This window comes from Streptopelia decaocto (assembly GCF_964273445.1).
Source record: "Streptopelia decaocto genome assembly, chromosome: 1".
In the NCBI taxonomy this organism is placed as follows: Eukaryota; Metazoa; Chordata; class Aves; order Columbiformes; family Columbidae; genus Streptopelia; species Streptopelia decaocto.
In genome coordinates, this window is record NC_138663.1 from 169,139,072 (window position 1) to 169,155,006 (window position 15,935).

The window sequence follows — 15,935 nt, forward strand, 5'->3', positions numbered from 1 at the left end:
AGGTAAAAAAGTCATTTTTGACACACCAAAGAGAGATACGTACGGACCTCACACGGTTTCCCTCAGTTTTGGGGCATGCTCAACTCTGGGATCAAAGCAACTGCCAAGAGCATTTAACATGTAGATATTGAGGGCGGGTGATAGAAATCACAAATACCTGTAACCTACAAACATGACAAAAAATGGGGGTTTATAACATTTTGCTTTATGAAAGCACAAAATGCAATTTTGCTGTAATATTCTTTTCCTCTGACATGATACGACACAGAATGTGGGGCACGCCTCATACTTACCTTTAAGTAAAAAGCAGAGGGTGGGAAAAATCTGCACTCAAAAATCTGCATTCATCCCAAGTCTGATCTTATTGAAGTAAATGGGTATTTATCAACAGCGTTGTGCAAGTATCACAGTATCACAGTATGTTTGGGTATGGAAGGGGCCTCAAAGTCTCGTGGCTGAGTACATTTAAAAATTTTACACTGTTCCTGGTAACATCTTAAACGCAAAATTAATTTTACTGAAAGTAAGTGCAATAAATAAAGAGGATTTTTGCATATGGAATTTTTTATGTTTGATTGGGAAATCGTAGTTCATTTTTACCAGCTTGGTAAGAAATGTCCTGCAGTGTTGTTTACACAAATAATAAGAAACCTTCATAAACTTCATAAAAATTATTGAACGTCTGTGGCAGCCTGTGATAAATATTGGGTAATCTGGCCATTTTGGGAGAAAGTGTAGCCTGACGAGATGAGGGTAGCAAACTCATATGGTAATCATGGGAATAATTACACAGCCCTTTGTCCTGATGTTAATCCCCGCATCACCCCTGCGAGGTAGGATCTATATTGTTGCCTTAATCCTGTTGATTTTCTTAGTCATGTGAATGCCACAGGAATGATAAATCTCAAGGCCTTTTCCTTATATTCAGCAGATTCGGTACCTCGTAATTGTGTAATTTGGCCTAAAGCAACCCCTGGGCGGTGGGTGTTGATGGGAAGCGTGCGGGGTGGGGGGGGTTGTGGGGATTAAGAGCAGCAAGGGGAAAATCACCACCTGTTTTTCCTCCTTCCCCCCTCCCCTCTTTCTTTTGTCTCCCCCAGGAGAAAAACCGTACAAATGTACCTGGGAAGGCTGCACCTGGAAGTTTGCTCGCTCCGACGAACTGACAAGGCATTACCGCAAGCACACGGGAGTGAAGCCGTTCAAGTGTGCAGACTGTGACCGCAGCTTCTCCCGCTCAGATCACTTGGCGCTCCACCGCCGCAGGCACATGCTGGTTTGAGAAACGCTACCTGTTCCAGCCGAGTTTAAGAGCTGGGTCTCTTAACTACCCGGAGTGGATTCAGCAGGGCTGAGTCCCCCCCACCCCCTCTACAGTGTTAACAGGCAGGGCTTTCCCTGATGTCCGTAACAAAAAATAACAGGAATTTAAAGAAAAAAAAAAGCAGGAAAGAAGTGCCACTCTTCTCCTCGCCATCTGAAGTTAACCCTGTCTGCCCCTCAGCATGGCTACCCCCTGAAAGTGTCACCACAATCACCTGGGAAATAGCAGCCGAAATGCTACAGGAATGGGCATTATTTTACATGCTGCATCCTTTGACAAAAAATGTTTATAGCTTGTATGTTTTCTCAGCTGTCGAACATTTTGTTCCTGAAAAATCACTGCTGATTGGAGGATTAGATACCACAAACCGATGATGATGATGATGATGATGAGAGCAAGACCACTAAACCTTTATTATCCTGTCTTTTCCCCTTGTTTTGAATACCATCTGGCCGGTGTCAGCGTTGTGCCCGAGCTGTGCTACAGACAAGCTGCGTGTGAGTAGGCAAGAAGATTCTGCTGGAGAGGTCCCGCTGTCAGAGCTGAAGGGTTGCTTGAGCAGACTTTTGCAATAACAATAGTGGCATTTTAATATTGTACCACAATTTGCCATTATGCCCTAGAGGACACCAGCCATTTAACCTTTTATCTCTTTTTTTTTTCCTTCCTTTCTTTTCTTTTATTGTTGTTGTTGAAGTCTGTAAAATAAACAAGGGGCAGCAGCATTTCTGCTGAAAGTACAATATTAAGTATCTGTATTTTACCATGGGCTTATTTAGGACCATTTTCTGATTTATATAGAAAGAGCTCATCTAAAAACTACTACCCTATTCTCAACATACAGTTTTCTTTCATGTAGGTATTCTCTTCCCCACAACGATGATTTGAACAAAAGGAAACATCTTAAAATCACTGGTACCATGGTTAATGGTGTAGCCATTCGTGAAATGGAATTCAATGTACCAACAAAACGAAACAGAGAAGAAACGGCTGTATCTCTTGCAGAGAAAAAGCAATAATGAGTAAATTGGCTCTCAAGACAATAGTTTACCCCACGCCAACAGTCAGGAGGGGTATGCAGAGGTAGGCACGTAAGATCATTTAAGTTAATCTTTCTGATGGTTTCACTGACCTGCTAGGTAGCACAATTAAGTACTTTCATTTCCTTCAACATAATACTTGTGTCTGGAAAGCAAGAAAGATAAAGGACAGAACTGATCGTTGAGGACTCAGTGGGCGAACCGTAAGTTGGAAAGAGAAATGTTTCTGTGGCGGTGCTCTGCAAGACATTAGGTTTCTCCCTGGGAGTTAGGGAATAACAAGATTTTGCCAGCTGTCTAGTATCGTATAAATGGCCCTTTATATGGGTACCAGTGGCTGTCTCTGCTGGGATTTTCGATCCAAGCCTTTTCATATTAAATAAAAGGAAATTCTTGATCATTCCCATACAGCCCTGTAATTGTGAGCCAATTTGTATTAATTGAATTACGTAAGAAAGAGAGAAACTTTTAGTCGTCAGTTGTTCATGCAAATGGAATAGCATTTTTCTGTTTTCTTTCCTTACAGGATCTGCCTATTCAGCTAAATTTGACAAAGAGGAGGCTTGGCAAGATTTTTTAAGTGTTGAGATTTTTATAGCTTAGAGATGAAAGATGTATACATAAAGGTCTTTTGCAATGCATTTAATTATGAGTATTTGGTTCCAGGAATCGCACATATTAAACTTGTGATACCACTTGTTCATTTTTAAATGTTTGACCAGTCTGAATTAATCTCTGATTCCTGAAGTAACCATAGTAATGTTGGGGGATTCTGAAATGTAGGTAATCTTTAAGAAAAAACAGCACAGACTACCCGTACAGATACTGAAAGCAATTACAGTTAATTGAGGATTAGTGTGACTGGGATAACACTTTATAACAGCATTCCAGGCCCTAGACTTTGATTGTCTTTAAAGACATTCTTAATATTCCGCAGTACCAAATATCTTATCAGCTCTCTGAAAGAAGAACTTCAATACCGGTAAAGCTCAGGCTTCCCTCTGCAGAGAAACCCAAGATTAATCATTTGCAGCCATTGTGGGAAAATTGCCTCTATCAATTCGCATTGACCGTGTCGGTAATCAACTTCCACCAAATTCAGGAACGTTTTGGTACCCAGCTCCAAATCAGGCATGAAGCAGAGGCACCGAGTGTTCGTGAAGAGGCTATGATGGATCAGGGCTTCGGGACAGGCTGTGAGGCACCACAGGGCAGCAGAACTGGGCCTTTCCCAGCAGCGTCGCTGCTCTTGGTTTAAAAAACTGGTTGTCGGTCAGGGATTACATCCCATGTCTGTCTTTTCTGTACTTCAATATCATCCCCTTAAATGGATCTGTTGTTCTCAGCGTTTAGGGAAAGAAGTCAGGTCAGGTAGAAGTCAATTGATAAAACTATTTTCCTGCCCAAGAACATTTTACCGACTAATTACATGAATAGCAGTAATTTAGTTGAAGAACCGATGTCATACAGAATTCCTTTCAGACTCTGATGATTTTCTCCCACAGAAAGTTAAGCTTGTTTGACCAGAAACTCACACGGTCATTCTGTTAGCACACAAGAGGAGCAGTGAGAGAGATCATCTCTGATGTTATTCACAAAGGCAGGGTATAACTGGGAGAGACCAGCGTCCTCTTTAGGCTTCCCCTGTAGTCAGTGAAGAGAGAAAAAACTCCTCTGAGAGAAACTGAGAAACCTTAAATTTCAGCATTCAGCTATGAACTGCCCCAAGGAGGGGCATGTGTATCAGAGACCCTGGGGAGGCTGGTCTGTGTGAATCCCTTGTCTTTCAGCTGGTTGCCCACTACTTGATGTGTAGGAAACACTGCAACAGAAAGAGGGCCTGCTTTTATTCAAGAAACCCCAAAGTGACATAGAATCAAAGCAACGCTCACGCCAAGGGGCACTGGCAGTGATAGCAGAATGAAACCAAAAGGTAAAGGGGTGTACACTAAATTTTCTTATTTCACAGGAAGTATATCCTCAGCCTTTCCAGCATCCATACAAGGGCTTTTTTGTGATGCTGTTACCTCTGGACAACTTACACCTCTAGCAGCAGTCCGCCACTGGTTTTCAAGCTACCCAGTGTGGTTCTTGGCGAGTTTCTTATTCATAGAATCGTAGAATGGTTTGGGTTGAAAAGGACTTTAAAGTTCACCTAGTTCCAATCCCCTGGGCAGGGACACCTTCCACTAGACCAGGTTGCTCAAAGCCCCATCCAGCCTGGCCTTGAACACTTCCAGGGATGGGGCATCCACAACTTCTCTGGGCAGCCTGTTCCAGTGCCTCAGCACCCTCACTGTGAAGAATTTCTTCCTTGTATCTAATCTAAATCTACACTCTTTCAGTTTAAAGCCATTACGCCTTGTCTTATCACTACATGCCCTTGTCAAAAGTCCCACTCCAGCTGTCTTGTAGGTCCACTCTAGGTACTGGATGGCTGCTAAAAGGTCTTCCTGGAGCCTTCTCCAGGCTGACAATCCCAACTCTCTCAGCCTGTCTTCACAGGAGAGGTGTTCCAGCCCTCTGATCATCTTTGTGGCCTCCTCTGGATTCACTCCCAACAGGTCCATGTCACTCGTCTGTTGGGGGCTCCAGAGCTGGAAAAAGAGCTCCATGTGGAATCTCACAAGAGTGGAGTAGAGGGGCAGAATCACCTCCCTCGACCTGCTGGTCACGCTCCTTTTTGCACCAGCATTTGCAGGCTTTGACCCAAAATGCTCTGTGAGGTTGTTTTCTGGTTTGTTTTCCCCTTCAGAAGTATTTTAAGAGAAGTTACTGTGTGTGAGGGGGGTATTTGGATTTGGAGCTGATGCCCCGCAGATTCTCAGGGTGTCCTTCCCTCAGTGGCTGCGTTTCAGACCCACCAAACTTTTGTGCTTATGCAGAGACCAAGAGCAATTGCTCCAGGGTGGTTTCCTCAAAAATCCTGGTGTCCCACCGCAGATCTGTGACATTTCCTAACTGTGGCAAAGGTCATATGTGGCATGCAGAAATATCAGATCTCATTCTTGGCACAACACAGTAGGTCCATCTTAACTGAGCAATTGGGACAGGCAAATGTTCAGCATCCCATTCTTTCAGAAAGACAGAGATATTATGCTTCTAAGTGTGAGTAAAGCATGGGTAATATCCACTGTGCCCGTTACAGCTTACAAAGCAAGCTATGCCACAAGGTGTCAGATTTCGTGTTTTCAAAAGGATTCAATGGATTTGTCAGGAAATCTCAGTAGCCAGCGTTATAGGAAAACGTAAAGAGCAAACAGCTTTGATACAGAACTTTTTAAATTGTAAATTTTCATCGTTTTTTGAGCGCCTGTTTTATTCAACACTGTAAAATTGGCTCATTGCAACAGCAGTTTATACTTGGGGATGAAGATGCAGTATTCCTTACTCTCTATCATGCTTACACAATTAATTAAATAGATTTAGACTGACCTGTATATATGATCATTTGCTGAAGTAATGTATAACAAAATTAACAGTGTTGAAAATTACATCAGTGATGTTGATGTCTGGGGTAAACTCGCAGTGCAGAGCATAGATAAATAGCTGGACAACCTTTCTCCCCTCTAATGATGGGAATAACACTGATCATAAGTTTCATTTTCCATTGGCCACATTGAAAATGTATTCTAGTTGCCATTTATAAATTTATCTTCTGATAATAAATGCTGTTTAATGGAACAAATCTCTTTCTCCTTTATTGAAGGTGGGTACCTCTAAATCAGAGTAAGTTTCCCTATTAATATCCTGCTTATTTTTTACTTTGAATTTTGGTTTGGAAAGGTCAGTGTGTGAAACTGCATCTTCCACAGCAGACAAGTCTTGAGATTGTTCGGTAAATCCACGCTGGTCCCGTATGGTCATCCCTACACTCGTGCATATAAACCCCAGTATTTCCATGTTCCTCCACCCATGTGCAGGTAATAAACATGTTTACTTAAAAAAAAATAATAAAAGGAAGAATTGAAAATAAACACTGTAAAAGAAAATACTACCTTCTTAAGTAACTAGCTCATGTTATTATTCCTTTGCCTGTGATTTATAACTGGAGAAGTGCACGAAGAAATTTAAAGATATTGTTAAAATTTCACAGTTGTATTGTAGCATAACAGTTGCTGTGTAATGTGTGCTTATGAAGTCACGCCCACTGGTACACTGGAGAGCCTTAAATTCTGATGGGTTTCTGCAGTAAATCAGGTTTTAATACAAAAAATATAAGGATACTGCATCTTTGTAAATCAAAATACCTTGAAAATATTCTACTAATAGCAGTTTAAATATTCTGTAACATACATAATAGTGGAAAAGTACTTTCAAATTCAAAAGTTTACGTGGGGTGTGCATAGGTTGAATGAAGTACATTTTTTTAAAATGTACTTTCATCAGGAAAACTGGTAAGATAATGCCTTGCAAAGCTTAAACACAAAACATAAGAAGAATATGGTTCTGTTTTGTCAGAGCATGTTTTCTCTGCAAAATGGAGTGGCCACTTCTTTCCTGTTTCGCAGATGGCGTGTGATATAGCGAAGTCATACTGAGCCCTTCAGTGTCGAATAAGTCAACACTCAGAATGTCTTTGACTGAATAAAGGAAAAAAAAACAATCGAAATGAAAACCATGTGAAAGGTTTGGGGGTTTTTGTGTGGGTTGCTTCTTTCTTTTCTTTCTGGCATTTTACAGTGAAGTGCAGATACAGTAACAGCAAACTCTCATTTGGTTTTATTTCTTCTTGTATTACCTTGACCATGATGCATCTTTAATAAAGGTTGCAGAGCTGAAACAGGCAGCTGCTCTTTGCTGATTCCAGGGGAGTTTAGTCTTCTAGGTGCAGTAGCATGGCAGCAAAATCAATTGTAGCAGGACAGTTGCGACATGTAAAATGCACACATACTTCAGCAAGATAGCCTAAAAATTTTTTTAAAAGATGAAACAGAAACTGAAAGTGCCTGTAATTAGAACTGATGGGATGTTCCTATACTTTTACACAGCAATAACTTACAGAATTCTGTTAACAGTAAGGTGAAAATGAAATTTTACTCGGAGAACAATAATGCAGCACAGAAATAAACACAAAGTGCCATTTGTATTTTCACATGTTGAGATGTTGTGTTAGAGGTTTTAGTTATTTTCTCAGATAACATCTGTCATATCCTTGTAAGAAAAAATTGAACCTTAGTTTACAAATTGCTCATATCCATATTGATTCTCAGTAGGTATGAATGGAGCTCATTGTCAAACAGTGTTTTAGGGCATTTCTTCCTAATTTATGTCTGATGTTCTGATGTATCTAGGGTATTCTCTAGTGAAATAATCCCAAAACCAGCAATAAGCCCAATGGAGCTTTTTTAAGGTATATGGTAGAATGAGGTTTCTCTTAAAAAATCCTCTACATCGAACTCTGGAAACTCAGAGTTCACCTTATGTCTCCTTCCTATTTGTCATGTAATGCTCATAGTATTTAAAATCATCTTAGAACTGGTTGACTTCAGGAGTGGACAAAATATATCACTTACTTTTCTTTCTTTTGAGGACAAATGAGTGAAAAATTGGGGACTGTCAGTCTAGAGAGTATTTGAATAGCAAACAAGAAGTTGATATTCCTAAAATGGAGAAAGGATAATTTTATCTTGAGGGGCCTAAATATTTGTATCAATAGACTAATTGATATTACAAGAAACTGGTCAGCTGTGACTCTTCCACTCTTTTTTTGTTTTCTCAGTTATTATTTTTTCTTTATTCTGGTAGGTTTCTGAAACAAAAAAAAAAATGAACTGCTGCTAATGGATTCTTAAAATAGCAGTGTAATGCCATCCCTCATGCTTCTTCTTTTTCTAAAAAACGAATGTATTTGAGATCAAAATGTAACTGGTTGTCCTAGTACTTTTGCCATGGCAGATCGCTTTCCATCCTCTAAATGTGTACCTGTCCTTGATCCAGGCAGAGTTTTGGTTCTTAAAACTTGCACACTTTTGCCAAGACTTTTGCTGTCAGCAGTGGGCGGCTTCTGGAGTGGGAGGATGGGCATTGGGATTTAATGCACTGAGGCAGGGTTGGGTGTGCGTGAAGATGCTCATGTACAGAAGAAAGTGCAGGTGCAAAATAATTTTTAAAAAAGCACATGGATTTGCATGTAAAAACTAGATGTTTATGCATGTCAGTTAATCATGTGGCAAGACTGCTATTTTAATAAGATCTTATTTTTAAATATTAGCCACTGGTGGAAATAATCCCATCGGAACATGCGTGTACTCGCTCTGTCATACTGAGCTTAATCTCCAGATATTAAGCACATTAAAAAAACACATCTCGTGCTGGGGATTTTAGGAGGGCACCAGGCAATGCGTCGTCAGAAGGACACAGGAAATATTCATTCCTTACCTGGCACCTGGGCTGTGGTTGGTGAAGAGGGTTTGGTTCTTTGTTCTACATGGAGACACCTTTAGAAACCTGCAGTGTCAGGAGGATTGGCTGACGACAGCCATACATGTGTTAGTTCTTTGGTAGGAAAAGGCACCTTGTCTTCACCATGCCAAAAATGCCATGTATGCATCTTATATTTTTCATTTTGAAAAGCCCACCGTTTATTTCTTTCCTCATCATCCTATACATCGCTTCCTTGATAGTGTAAGTTCCCTGCTGAACACCCACATAGTGTGTTCTCTTGACCCGCTGTCTGTCCCTAAAAAGTTGTATCTCCCATTTGCACTTGCAATAGAAAATACACAGAGGTAGTAACGAATTACTGAAGTTTCATGCACCATCAGCCTTAAGACCTTCAACCCACACACAGAGACACACACATTCATACACTCAAGTGAAAGAGAGACTTGGACACTGCTATCAACATGTGAGGTCAAAAATAGTATTAAATTGGAAAGTTCTTTCAGCTGTGTTTAGGAAGAAACAACAATGAAAAATACCGTTCTTGGCCAAGTCACTTATGGATGAAGCAAATTCCCCTATGGTATTGGTTGAACAAAATCCTAAGGATGGGGTTGCATTTGGCCCCAAGTCATTCCTTCTAATCAAGTTGTTATCGTTGTATGTACCCATGAGTGTTCATTTGATCCTCCTGTGTAAAAATACAAAAACATCCCTTAGTTTACAAAGTGATTTATTTGGGATTGAAGCTTCACAGCAATGGAATTAGTATGTATGGCACCTCAATCTTTTTCCTAGATAAGATGCAAAAGGGAGGGTCATTATCGGTAACCCCATAGAGATAATAGTGTCAATAGAGGTCCTACACTTAAAAGGAATAAAAATACCAGTGCTAGCAAGCAAACGTATTAGTTTCTTAAGTCTTTCTTTTGCCTTCTTTTCAAAAGCTTTTAAATGCAAAAATTACTTTTCTTCAAAAAAAATACAAGTAATCATCTGAAGATCTAATTTCCCAATAGTTTCCTCTGCATTTATATACTATGTAGTGCTTAGGCAACACCTATGTTATAAGTTTATTAATATTATGTAAGTGTTGTTCTTGTATTTATGTATAGTGTATGTATTGTAAATATACTCAGAGCTTTTTTTCCTCTTACTGTAAAATGGTGATTTTTGCCCTATGATAATGTAAAGGGAGTCCACTAATGAAATTCTGTCAGAGGATGATTATTCCAGTCTATTCTCAAAGATTTAAATGAACAAGTGTTATCGTTTTTAATGGTGTCTCAGACATATTTTGTTGGTGCATTGCTTTTCTGTATTCAACTTTCCTATGAATTGAGCTGTGAATTGAAATAGAGTTTAAACCTTTAAATGTATGCATTTGTATAATTATCTGAATGGAGGCATGAAGGTTAAATAAAGCATTTTGTATGGAACAAAACCCCTAATTATTACTGTGGATGACTCAAACCTTCTGGAATACCCAGTTATTAACTTTTTTAAATTAAACCTTTGTTAAAAAAATCTTTTCTATAAACATATAGTGATTTTTTTTAATGGAATGTTTTCTTAAGAAATGGATTTTACTCGCTTTTCTGATTTTTTAAAAGCCATCATACAGACTAGACATTCTTTCTCCTTTCACAGTGTTTGTGCATCTGTGGCAATGCTGGAACAAATAAAATAGCGCTCGGCAGTACAAACAGAAATGTCCTGGGATGATATAAAAATATTTTGCGTTACTATATCATCTGAGTTCCCGAAGTACTTTGAAATGGAATTACGTGTCTGCCTGCTTTCTCTCGCCTTTCCCTGGGAAAGCTGGCACGGTTAATGTATAGCCTGCATAAGGTACCTGTGCGTCCCAGAGGGGCTGTGACGTAAAGCGAGAGCTGCTGGAGGAGGCGGCGGTGCACTGGAAACATCAGCTTCCTACCAGTTTGAAGGGGGTTGGCATTTGTGGTTGTCCCTGGGGACGTTCTGAGGCCCGTGGGCTTCTCCATTGTGTCTGACCATTCTGCAGAGACCTACTCAAGCTTTATGTTTGAGTAGGTCTAGAGGACAACGGTGGATATTGAGCCAGAGACTTGGAGCTGCACTTTGTCCCTAGTAGTGACATTTCTCCTTAAATGTCTCTCTGTTTCTCTCCCTTTCCATTGCATTTCCATCCACTTGCTCTTAACTGATATGATCATTTATCTAACAAAAAACATAGTGTTACGTGGTTACAGGCAGAGAAACAAGTAAACAAAGTGATTTGATTTGGGGACCTCTGAGCCTTATCAACCGAGGTGTCTGAACCAAAGCTGTGCTAGGTCAGATCTTGAATCTCTCAAACTGCTGATGAATTTAAAACTCAAGATAGTCCTACTGGCCCTTCCAAAGCACTTTTGCTTTCCACACAATAAGCCGTTTGTTCTTCCTCAGTGTCCTGCGTATGTCTAATATGATTTTTTTCTCCCAACAGTGCCATAAGTATAAAACACATCACTGCCTGTTTAGTCTGACTTCTCCAGCGAACGCCCACATTGTCCACTGCCCTGACCCATGGCCTGTTCCTGAAAAGTTATTTCTTCCACTTGCACAAACAACAGTTCAGTTGTCATCTAATCCCTCTCCCCACCTTTTTTTTTTTTTCCCCTTTGTTATTGAACGGTCCGTTTGGAGTGAAAAGTCAGCCCGTGGTGTTCCATACAGGCTACGGGGCACATCTGCCTCTCTGTGAGCGTGACACGGAGCAGCCGCTCGTCACAACCTTCAACTTTGCATGTCAAGTTGCTGGGTCAGATAAGCACGGCGCCCTCTCTACGTGCAGGAACAATCGCATTGGCATCGTCCTTGAACCTGGAGAACTCTGGCAGGGCAGACTTTCACCCCTGTGTTTACGACGCAATTCCACCTCACCAGCCTGTAATAGGGAAGCACAGCTGTACGGGAGGTTTGGCTGAAAGATCTGCTTGCTGTGCTCCGGCGTGCTGCACCGTGACCCCACGGTGTGAGGTTTTGGTTGGGAGTTGAAAGGGCAAGGCTAGGGGAGCCAGATTTTGGTGGTCGCTGAGTGTTTGTCTTTTCCAAAGAAGAGCAAGCCCTGTGGTTCAGACTGCTCCTGGACGTAATCGATCTCTTCAGTAATGCCTGTGGTGCACACTGTGGAAACGTCCCTTATGAGCCCTCAAATCCTTGCAAATCAGGAAAATTTATACCCTTTTAATAGACAAAGAACCAGAGGCAATTGACCAAAGCTGGAGTGACTCAATAGTTGAGCAAGAAATGACATAATCACAGAACAGTTGCAGTTGGACTGGACCTCTGGAGGTCATCTATTCTAACTCTTCTTCTCAAGCAGGATCACCTAGGGCCCGTTGTCCAGGACCATGTCCAGATGTTTGTTTTCCAATATCTCCAAGGATGGAGACTCCACAACCTCTCTGGGCAACCTGTGCCACGGCTCAGTCACCCTCACAGTAAAAAATGTTCCCTGATGTTCAGAATAGTACCTCACCATTTCAGGTCCCTACTCTCTTGCTTTAGCCATTAGGCAGAGTGATCTCCCTTATTAAGGTTTTGACCCAGCCTGTAATTGGCCACGTTTGTTGGGTATTTTTACCCATGGGTATTTTCCCTGAGAGGCCTTGAATAGCAGCAGTAGCCACTACCCTTCCTGTTGAAGCATACTAACGAAGGCATTTACTGCCTCGCATATTTGTCTTAGCAAAAATATATAGCCCATAATAACTAGGGCTGCCACTTAACAGAGGAATGAATAACTAGATTTAGCCAGTAAGCTCAAACATGTCAATATATTTTATCCTTCTTGTTTTTATTTATATCTTTGCACAGCCTTGCTCACAGGTGTACTGTGCCCTTTCCTGATTGTCTTTCTCATTCGCTAGGGATATTGTTCTATAAAATCTCCTTGTAAAATATTTCAAATAAATTATTTTTTTTTCTTTTTTTTTTCTTTTTTTTCTGGGGTGACTTCTCTATGCCTGTATATTTGGATCCGCACAGAATATTAACAGACAGAAACTAACAATAAAGTCCAGAAATGACTACAAAAGCAAACAGTGAAACCAAGTCACTTGTAAAGCTCTATAAATCTCTGCTGAGCTTGGGTTGCTGTTTAATCTTTATATACAGGTACGTCTCAAGGTTATCTGCTCCTGAGGGGTTCACTGGAGGCTTTTGTGATTTGTCATCTGCCCAGCTCCTTATCAGTCAAAGGTATTTCCCCTTGTAACATTTATTATGGGCTCCCCTCTGCGTTTCTTACTGATACGATGCCATGAAGAGGCTCTGGTATGCAGTCTGAAGGAGTTATTATATTTCACTCTCCTGTGATCAACGGGATCATGAATGTGACACGTGGCGTGGTGTACGTAGCACCACTGAAGGCTAGAAGCCATCACTGGGTACTGAATGAAAAAAAAAAAAGGAAACCCGCAGATCTGGAAAGGAGTTTTCTGACTCTGTCCAGCTGTCTCTGTCTGGAAAAGGAGTGTAGTTAAATATATTCATTAAATGTATCATGTATTAGAGCTACAAAGATGATCAGGGGCCTAGAGCATCTTTCTTATGAGAAAAGACTGAGAGAGCTGGGTCTGTTCAGCCTGGAAAAGAGAAGGCTGAGAGGAGATCTTTTCAATGCTTATAAATATCTCAAGGGTGGGTGTCAGGAGGATGGGACCAGGCTCTTTTCAGTGGTTCCCAACAATAGCATGAGGGGCAATGGACACGGACTGAAGCACAGGAGGGTCCACCTAAACATGAGGAGAAACTTCTTTGAGGGTGCCAGAGCACTGGAACAGGCTGCCCAGAGAGACTGTGGAGTCTCCTTCTCTGGAGACATTCAAAACCCACCTGGACACATTCCTGTGCGATCTGCTCTGGGTGACCCTGCTTTAGCAGGTGGGTTGGACTAAATGATCTCCAGAGGTCCCCTGTGATTCTGTGATTCTGTACATAGAAACTACTACAAATAGCATAAATAAAATATCTGTTGTAGCATCTTCACTAACACTCTGTCTCTGATTTTGAGGCCGAAAAATCTCAACCCTTTCCACCAGCACAAGCGTGGCCACCCTGGCCTGACGTTTCATTTCAGCAGAGGCTGATCCAGCTCTGGTTGATACAACCACACATCACCGCGTCTGAGGAACCGGCAGACTCAGGAAAGGAGCACGCCAAAATTGCTTCATCGCCGGGATGGCACGGAGCCCATCTCCGTGTGGCCAAGGCTGGGACGGCAGGGGATTGCCTGGGAATCAGCTTCCTTTAAAGTCTCCAGAGCCTGGTGGAAATGTGTCGGAGACACCAAAAGAGAGGACTGGCTGCTGCGGGAAACAGGATGCAACTGCTCTCCAGCTATTGCTTTATCCAGCAGATAAAACCGCTTTAATTCCTCATTTATTCTTAAATACCAGCTGTGTCTACATTGACGTCAGAGGTCTGACTGGTAGCACGTATAGGCATGCAAGCACATATCTGTATCTGCTTAGTACACGCATAAGTATATATGGAGAGAGATAAACACATACATGCACTATATGTATATATGGATGTATGTTCTGACTAGCTCCTTCTAAAGTTAGTTGGGGCACCTCCACAAATCCATGCCTGTGGGCACCAGGAGCATTACTAGGAATATCTTAGGAGCCAGGTGTCCATGTAACTATGCAAAAGCTGCTTAGGGCTTTTGAAGATCTTTATTTCAAGATGTGAGAACCGACAGGCCAAGGGGAGGAAACAAATGCTCGGACTGCTTCTAAGCTTGTCCCTCACACCTGAGCTGGTGCTTCAAGGAGTGCCTCAAAGCCCCATGTGCCCCCCAGACCTGACCTGTCCTCATCTCCCCCACAGGCAGTATGAGTTCAGCCCAGGCCTGGACTGCAAAGTACGTCTGGTAGGGAACAGTCAGGTGCCCCCAAAAAGGGGCCCAAGGTCCCTGGGGCAGCCTGGGGTCCTGCAGGCAGCACCACCACCACGGCATCCACGTGTGGATGGAGGCAGACGGGGAAGATGCAGAGCCCCGGGGGACAGCAAGGACACGAAGGAGAGGTTGTAGCCATGGCTGCACTAGGGGACTCGTCTCACGGCCAGGCTGGTAGATGGGTTGCAGGTAAGTGACATCAGTGGGAAACCAGGGGCTGCTCCTCGAGTGGGAGCCTGGCAGCTTTGCCTCCTCGCTCCTCTTGCAAACAGAGGTTTGATACATCCCTGCATCTGTGGGGGAGTCCCATCGTGGGGGAAGGAGCTTTGTGGTACTCGAAAACGTGGAATTAGCTGAAATGAAACTGATCTCTGTACGGACAAATTGGTTACATGGCTGTTTCACTCGGCTGGTAAAGTGTGCCATCTGCTTCTGAGGCATTTTACAAAAAATTTAGAAAGGCTGGTAGAGGGTTTTTGCAGAGCTTTTAGGTTTTGATGATTCATTTACTTACAAATGATCATTTATACCATCTGGGGTTTTTCAGTGTAACTGAGAGTAAGCTCTGAGCTTCCCAGGACTCTACAAATGTGCCAAGAAGGGAAGACTGCAAAGCTTTTAGAGTAAATAAAACAAAGGCAGAAAAGCAGCCTGTTGTGATGAGGGGGGTGGAGAGGAAAACATGGGGACGGGTCTCTTTTCCTTCCTCAGCCTTGCTTTGTTTCCCGTTTTGTCTTGACATTTACAATCAAAGCCTCAGCACCTTTGCTTTAGTTATAATAACTTTGCTGTAGTTATTATATGAGCCTCCACAGATGTACACACAACCCAAGTTTCTAGCTTCAGGCACTGACCACTCCCCAGACAAGACGCTTGTTCCTCCACCACGGTACGTGTGATTCTGCAAGTTTCATTTATCACAAAGCAGCAGTACAGACACAAGAAAAGTACAGCAGGAGCCAGGGGCTCAAGGCAAGGTTTGGCACAGAGCACATCAGCAGCAGAAAAGGCTTATTCCTTGAGATTTCATCACTAACAACATCTGGGAAGATGAATGTAACTCGGTCACGGTTACTGCAAATGAAAATAAATTAATAACCTGCCAAGTGTGGGACAGAAGTGCTACTTTCATGGGGTTTGTTTTGTGGCAAAACTAATGTGGCCCTTTGGGACTGTCAGCTTTAGTTTAATTCACATGGATGGCCTGGTACCCATAAACTTTAAGGAGGTTTCAGGGCTCAAAGTATTTTCCTTG

The 15,935-nt window shown here is 42.0% G+C and overlaps 1 protein-coding gene across 8 annotated transcripts in view; it reads left to right on the top strand.

Moving 5' to 3' along the window:
* Nucleotides 1-10,383, top strand: part of KLF12 (KLF transcription factor 12) — a 255,559-nt gene extending 245,176 nt beyond the window's left edge. For all 8 annotated transcript variants that reach the window (XM_082063806.1, XM_082063805.1, XM_082063809.1 and 5 more), the window contains one exon: nucleotides 1,101-10,383. In XM_082063806.1, coding sequence (XP_081919932.1) covers nucleotides 1,101-1,282 — 182 coding nt within the window. In that variant the 3' untranslated portion in view covers nucleotides 1,283-10,383. The remainder of the gene's footprint in view (nucleotides 1-1,100) is intronic.
* Nucleotides 10,384-15,935: the final 5,552 nt, after the last annotated feature.